Raw genomic sequence first — 8488 nt, 5'->3', positions numbered from 1 at the left:
CCTCCACAAAGCATGTTCTCATGACACAAGTGAGTGTCGATGTTGAAGAAGGAGTACATTCATCCTTCCTAACCAGGGTTCAACCCATCAAACAGAAGAATAAGGTTGCCACCCTGGACAACTCAGCGTCCTGCTCACAAGATGCCTCAAGCAGAAGAAGAAACTAGGAACCAGAGCGGAAGAATGCCTCATCTTTTGCCCTAGGTATAATAAAAATGATTTCCGGTGGTTGCACGTATGGCGATTCTAATCGGGCCTGGAAAGCACGTGACATGAGAGATTGTTTGGAAGTAGAAGGAGAAAGGAGTGAGATGGTCATCAGTTTTGGCCCAGATGATCTCCGGGGAGTCAACCTTCCTCATAATGATGCTCTGGTGGTCCAGGTCCGGGTTGTTAACTACGACGTGATGAGAGTCTTTGTAAATTCGGGCAGCTTCGTTAAAGTCATATTCAAGGAAGCCATAATGCATATTGATTTTCAAGGACACCGGTTGGAGTCAGTAGAAACATCCCTTTCTGGTTTCGCCGGTCCTGCCGTGTACCCTGAAGGAGAGATAATTTTAGCGTTGACTTTGGGTACCCAAGAACTACGGAAAATTGTTATGACCATTTACATAGTTGTGGATGTCCCATCATCATACAATATTATCTTGGGTCGACCAGCTATAAATGAGTTAAAAGCCGTAACCTCTACCTACCATCAAAAAATTAAATTCCCGGTTGGAGATCAGGTTGGGGAAGTAAGGGGAGATCAATCATCTTCCCGGAAATGCTATGTGGAGACATTCAGGGTAGACCAAAAAAAGACCAGAGGGGAGGAGAAGGGAAATGATAGAATTAGGGAGGAGGAGAAGGTGGTGAAGAGGGAAGTGCCTTTTGTGGCGGAGTAGGAGCGAGAAAATTTGTGGAGATCATGCCAGGAAAGGAGATACGGGTGGCCCGAGACCTTGACTCATCCACCCAGGTCAATCTATTGAACTGTTTAAAAACTAACATTAATATTTTTGTTTCGTCACAACAGGAACTGGTTGGGATTCATCCCTAGTGGCCGAACATAGATTGAATATCATCCCTGGGTCTCGACTCGTGAAACAAAAAAAGAGGCATATTTGTCCGAAAAAAGAAAAGGTGATCGACGCACAAGTCCGGGAACTGTTGCAAGCCGGGCACATTCCAGATGTACAATTCCCTATATGTCTCTCGAATGTGGTGTTGGTTCCCAAAAAACATGGGAAAATGGAGAATGTGTGTGGATTTCAGATATCTCAATAAAGCATGTTCCAAGGATCATTATCCTCTTCCTCGGATTGATCAGCTGGTGGACTCCACTTCTGGTTTCGAGTTGCTCAGTTTCATGGACGCCCTAGGAGTACCTTCAAATCCCTTTGGCCAGGGCAGATCAAGATAAAGCCAGTTTTATTACTTCGGGAAGCACATTTTGCTATGTGGTTATGCCTTTCAGATTAAAAAATACCGGAGCAACATATCAGCGCCTAATGAACCGAGTCTTCATGAGGCAGTTGGGTAGGAACGTTGAAGTATATGTAGATGACATCCTGGCCAAATCCTGGGAGATTTCCTGTTTCATCCCCGACTTGGAGGAAACATTTGTTACGGTTCTTCATTATGGGATTAAGTTCAACCTGGCTAAATGCATCTTTGTGGTAAAAAGTGACAAGTTTTTGGGTTTTCTGGTTACAAATCCTGAATTGAAGTGAATCCTGAGAAAATCAACTCGGTGCTCAACAATAACATGCAATTAAAATACATTTATTCTCAAGAATTGCAAGTCACTCGGTCAATAAGTCAGTGCAATTCTTTCTCTCATAAATCCTCTATCCATTAGTTTCTCACCAAAAAATACAAATCATTAGGACTTCATAGGTGCAAAATATGTTTCAGATGAATGCTACAAAGGATAATAGGGAATGAACAAAAGGGTGATAGTACATAGCTCATTTTCATTTATGCACTGTAAGATTTTTCATATGACGTTCTTTTTCCCTATACATTCCCTTATTTTTAGCCTAGGAATAAGATTTTATCTTTTTATTTGGCTCCCCCTCACCTGACATATTCTCTTTTGAAAAGTTCTTTTTGGCAAGAAACATTTTTCTTTCACAAGTACAAATACTCCTATAAAATATGGATGTACGGCTTTTGAGTTCATTTGTCTAAGGTTACAATATTGAGGCTTGACGTAAGGATGAGTTCATAGAGGTATGTTTCAAGACAGGCTTGATTCAATTCCATAATCACGAAAATTGTCTAACTCATTTTCATGCTACTGGTGAGTACTTCATTTCAAGAGATATGCACTCAAGTTCAACAAACGTTCCATGTTTCTAAAATTCCTTACAAAAATTTTGAACTTCACTATTATTCACACAATTAACCATTTCCAACATTCGTGTTACAAGTTATTCAACATTTAAATAAAAATGTCACGCTAAAAAAAAAACATCTTAAAGTTAATGAAATGACCAAAATCAGTTAACATATATGTCATCAACTCATTTTCATCATTGACCAATAATTACCAATCTCATCACCACCTAAGAGAAATATGGCTCGACACAACACAATGCATGATAAGTTTTTTTTTTTTTTTTTCAAATGACAAAAAAAAAATTACCCACATCCTCATACTAAATTCGTGCATTGTCCCCAACTCACTGAATGACAAACAAGAGACAAAATCAATTGAACACAAACTAAATGCAAGAATAAGAAATGTAGAAAAAAAAATTCACTTGGTTGATTGTAAGGAAGTGGGCGTGAGGACTAAGGATGAACATTAATTTTCTTCTCCTGCAGCGAATTCTAAAGCCACCATTCTTCAAATTTCTCCAATTTGCACATCTTGAACGAAAACTCAATAGATTAAGCAAGATTAACTCACAAAAAACAAGAACTCAATGCAAAAACTAAAATTAATTTAAATAAATAAAAATGAAATAAAAACTATTGGATTGCCTTCCAAGTAGCAGATGACTTTTAGTCGTCGGCTTGACACTCAGAAGCATCCATCAAAGAGTGGTTGATCTTCAAAGTAGATGTCATATGTGTAACGACCCATTACAGGCCCAGTGGACCGCCCATACGGCCCACTGCCCCGATCGACCCAAGGCTATCCCGATCTTGGGGTCCCTCTATGGGGCCTTGTCCCTCACGGGCTTTCCATAGGCGTCGTACGGGTTACTCATAGAACTCTTAAGCCCATGAACTTAAGTTTGTGCCTCCCCAGGATCGAACCCAAGATCACATGGATATATAGATACTTGGCACAATCCTGGTACCAATTTGTGCCAAGTATCTATATATCCATGTGATCTTGGGTTCGATCCTGGGGAGGCACAAACTTAAGTTCATGGGCTTAAGAGTTCTATGAGTAACCCATACGACGCCTATGGAAAGCCCGTGAGTGACACCACAGGGTGGGCAAGCCCACTGGGCCTACGGGCCAAGTCACAAGATCGGGATAGCCTTGGGTCGATTGGGGCAGTGGGCCGTATGGGCGGTCCACTGGGCCTGTAATGGGTCGTTACAATATGACACCACATATGGGTCTTGATTCCATGTGCCCTCAAGTCTGGCTTGATGTACAAACTCTAAGCTCGTCATCTCAACAACACTCCACAAATAATGATAAATAGGGGAAGATCATATCGGTGTTGGCTCTCGAGAAACAAAATCTTTAGAAATCGGTGTTGGAGGAAGAGAAGGATCACGTTAATGTCCGTATCACAATACTAACGATGAGCTCAAATTGATAGTCACGAGAATTTTGTCATCCCCAAACTTCATTGATGGATCATTTTCATATGCTATTTTTTTTAAAGACTTTTTCCGACTGAGCCCGATTTTTTTTATAGCTTTCTCAATCAATGCCACTCATTCGTCCCCGATAACCTCGAGTCCATGATCAATTCCAAAATATCTTCATCTTCGTCTTGGTAATCATGACACACCTACAGTTGTTTGCAAAAATTTTGAACATATGATCACATGTTGATTAGAATGGCTTTCCCTGTTATTGGGCAAAACTTGTAAATACTTATTGATGGAACGTTTCGAATATTACGTAAGAAAAATTCCGAAAAAATATAATAGAAAAAGATAAAGCACGTATGAATGATGTACAATAAATAAAGAAAAATTAACTAAAGAAAGTAACTAAAATAAAAGTTTCTTAATATTAATCTCCGACAACGGCGCCAAAAACTTGATCGAGCATTTCTTGGACTGAAAATCTCAATAAGAAATAGAACTTTTATTCTCGAATAAATCGGAAGTGCATGAATTAAGTTTACGATTATCGTTCTCATAGAGATTGATTAGAAAAATTTACATCAAAGACAATTCTTTAGTTAACTACAATGAAAATATGAAATTTATTAAATTAAATTGAAAAAAATAAAAAAATCAACAAACACAATAAAAATAATTTAAATCAAATGAAAAAATAAAAAATTGTTAGGATATCAGTTCACCTACTCTTTAATCTCCTCTAATGATTGAATTTCAATTAATAAGTCATGTTTTTGACGTGATTTCCTAATTTATCAATATACTATGTCAAGCTATATTAATCTAATTAATAAAATGCAATAACCGAATGTACTTGTGTTGTTTAACAATTGCAATCGCATTAACGAATTGTGAAATCTTCTAACTTTCGACCTATTAAACTATGACTATCAACATGTAGCCAACCTCATATGTGTACGAAAGTTGTATATCCATGAATTATGTTACTCTATCATGTTATAAAATCTTCTATCGGTCTCAATTATAACATAAAAAACACTTCAAAATTGATAATGCTCCAAAAATACAATAGAAACCAATAACATAATCAATTATGGTCAATAATAAATTCAATCTTAAAAAAGAAATCAAAACATAACTGATTGGGGGTAGAGTTCCCTAATTCTTAACTAAAAGAAGAAAACACTTGTATCATGTGTTCTTATTCCTCTTGAATGCACACGTGGCCTCCCTTGGCTTTCCTCTTGTGTGGTCATTGTGTTGTCATCAACCCAGTGTGAATATAATCACTATTACAGATTTAATGACTATGAGTTGTTCAAACATGCAGGTTTCAGACTTGATCGCATAATAACAAATGGATCCACAATAAGGATTAGCTCAAGGTGGATTGATTCCAAACTCTCAAATAAACCATATTGAAGGAGCACCAATTTGACCATCATTTACACTGAAGTTAGAGATTCCTATTTAACTAACTAATGAATTACTTCACTTTTTTTAAAAAAAAACACATGTCCATAATAATTTTATTGAAAAATCATAACATAATTTTGATGATGCAATATCCAAAAAAATTATAAAAACTCAATTTTTTAAAGAGGTATATATTATATTCAATTAGTATGGATATATATATATATATATATATATATATATATATATATATAATATTGTTTGATATAAAAAATTAATTGATTGCACATATTTATTTCATCAAATATTTGATTCAAATTATATAAATAATTAGTTGTAATTTATTTTGTTATATATATATATATATATATTATATTAATTTAATAATAAAGGTAATGTATTGAATTAATAAACAAAACTCTAGGTGGTTGGGTGTAATGAAAAACAGTCAAACCACACGGGAAAGGAAGAGTCAAACCACGACGATCAAACTAAGCAGCTTGTATCAAATAGTTTTATTTGTTATTTGATATCTCAGGAGGTAGGCTAGGCACACTCTCGAAAGTCCAAAAAGATAAAGCCCACAAAGGTATTCAGAAAGTCCCAAAAAATCATCTTAATGACAGAGTAAGTTAAGAGGTCACCTCATTCAAACGGAGTTGGTGGGAGGTCATCTAAGTCGACCTCCCAAATGTCCGTAATCTCGTCAATCCAAAAGAGGGTGCCGACCTCCCCTGTCGACCTCTCATCACGAACCGAGCCGACTTCCCAAATTATAATAACGTGTTGATCGGAAATGTCTCGGCCGAGATCCCGAGCCGAGCTCCCACAGGGTCCAAACTAAAGAAGGGCTCGTGAGCATAAATAAATCATTTTAAAAATATCTTTAATCATCATCATGAATCGTATATCATAAAATCATTTTATGATTTATGATTTAATGATGCTAAAATGATTTTAAATGGTTTATTTATGTCCAAAAGCTATTTTAAATAAAAATATGATTTTAATGCATGTGATTGTATATGTATTATTTGCTATCTATGTTTACAACATGTTGAGTCTTTAGACTCACTAGGTTTGTATGATGCAGGATTTGATGATTTATGAGAGGTGCTGACGATTGAGTAGATCGAGTGGATCAGTACACACCCGAGGGCCTCTGTGTTTTCGTACTAACTAGATATATTTATGATTTAAATATTATGTTAATAATTTTTATTAGAGATATTTTTATGTTTAATTTTATTGTTAACCGATCTTTTAAAGGTCGATTTAAGAATTTTAGTTAGTCGATGATTTAGGATTTTATTTTATACACTTGAGCTTTCATATGTTAATTTATTATGATTCATGATTATGCTAAATTATTTTATTAGAATTTATGATTTAAGATTAGAAAAAAAATAGAGGTCGTGCACACATAAATAAAGCTAAAAAAGTAAAGCCCACAAAGGTTTAATCTAATCTTCTCCGAGATTCTGTTAATCTAGACCTGTCAAATCAGGACTTTATTCTTCTCCTATAACTACGGAAAATTTCATCATACCTTATGAGGCACTGCCCCCATTAGAAGATCAAAAACCCAATTTTAACAAAATATATGTGGGGTCCACCAATTTTCTTAAAATCAATGGTCCAGATCCAGGCATATAACTACCAGGTTCCATTAATTCTTTATTCATTGATATACTCTCATTCTACACGCTTTTTGTTTTTTATTCTCTGACTTGAGCGCAAAAACAACCTTCTAGTCTCCTTCTAGCGTTCTTGTTTATACTTTCAGATTTCGAAAGTGCGATCCGAACTCCTTGAATGAACATCCGACCTCCCAACTACCATCTTAAATTTCTGCAACGTCAATATTGTATTGGATGTCTGGCCTCTCCTCCTCCCCGATATCTTTCTTTTTTCTGCTGAATCGCCTTTGAATCCACGTTTCCACATGTATTTTTTTTCTTTATTGGGGACTTCATTGTATAGCATTTTGCTCAGGTTTTTCTCTTTCCATTTTCTTCCAGAAGATCTCTATAAATCCGGAGAAGATAAGGTACAAAGAATTGATTTTTGGGAAACTGTGTTGATTATGAATGTTTTATGATGTGTTGTGTGGTGATAGTGATGTTCCTTTTGGCCACAAAAAGAAAAACCGGATAAAGCGAAAAGAAAGAGAGAAAAGGATGAGGGGAGGAAAAATAAAGGTTTCCCTCGGAAAGTGAACATTGTTGGTTGCTCTGATGAGACTGACGAGGGATAGGAGACACCCCCGCATGGACATCTACCAGCGCTTGGTTTCCTAAAACTAATTTGCGCACACAAGCAAATTGGGAGTTTGATGGTATCCATTGGAGGGTGCCTCAGTAGAGTTGATTATTGGCTTGAATATGGAGTGTACTGATTTAGCCTTGTTCATATTGGATGCTCTATCATCTGTGCCTGAAGGGAGACAAGCTTTAAAGGATTGTTCAAATACTATTTCTATCATGGTTAAAATACTGATGAGAATTTCAGAAAGTTCTACTGGTTATGCACTTGCGATCTTGTTGTCTGTATGCCAACTTTCCCCAGAAGAATGTTCCTTGGTATCTGTGGATGCAGGTCTTGCTGCAAAGCTTCTTCTTGTTATCCAAAGTGGAGGCAGTCCCGTACTTAAGCAGCGGGCGGCTGAAAGCTTTGGAGTTTGAATTGTTCTGATTCCATTTTCATTTCTAAGTGCAAACCGACCCGAACGATTCAACGACTGCTGAAGATTGACCATCTGATACAGATGACACCCCTTGTGTGGTAGCTGGTGCTAAAGAAATTGAAAGGCTTCCAGATTTGAAGGATTCTATCTCAAACTATCTGGGAAAATTCTAGATTTTGGTGTTGCCCTGCAAATTGTGTAATAGTTCCAGCTGTTCATTCGACTTATGTGGAGGCCCATATTGTACGTAAACATGATTTGTTTTTTCCATATAACAGTTGGCTCCAGCTGAAGTTCTCAATAAGCAGCCGATAGAGGGAATTTTTTCCGCAAATATTTTATGGTTTGCAAAGACATAAAAGATATGATGCTACTGCTAACATGGTATTTGGTGGAGCTAAGAATTGCAACTGTTCCTCTCTTATAATTCTCCTATCCTTGGGTACCGTCCAATTTTCCTTTGTAGAAGTTTTGTTTTGGCCTTAAATGAGAGTGTATTTAGTAGTAAGTATTGGCTTCTTTCGCATCGTGTTCAATGTGTACTATTATCACAGTTTTTAGTTTGTTATGAGCAAAGCTAAGCTGCATGGCTTTATTTTCCCCGTGGTATTTTGT

General features: G+C 36.5%; 1 protein-coding gene across 1 annotated transcript; it reads left to right on the top strand.

The window, feature by feature from the left end:
• The first annotated feature begins 215 nt into the window (after positions 1 to 215).
• Positions 216 to 890, top strand: LOC140811380 (uncharacterized). Its single transcript, XM_073169221.1, has one exon. It carries the CDS (start codon positions 216 to 218, stop codon positions 888 to 890), a length of 675 nt encoding a protein of 224 aa, XP_073025322.1.
• The last annotated feature ends 7598 nt before the right edge of the window (positions 891 to 8488 follow it).

The sequence above is a fragment of the Primulina eburnea genome, chromosome 14 (genome assembly GCF_022965805.1).
Source record: "Primulina eburnea isolate SZY01 chromosome 14, ASM2296580v1, whole genome shotgun sequence".
NCBI classification, from domain to species: Eukaryota; Viridiplantae; Streptophyta; class Magnoliopsida; order Lamiales; family Gesneriaceae; genus Primulina; species Primulina eburnea.
The sequence above is the reverse complement of the archived record's forward strand: the minus strand, read 5'-3'. Positions and strand labels throughout refer to the sequence as shown.

Bases quoted from the DNA above. Each gene is read 5' to 3' on its own strand.
- LOC140811380 (XM_073169221.1), top strand. From the start codon at position 216: ATGATTTCCGGTGGTTGCACGTATGGCGATTCTAATCGGGCCTGGAAA.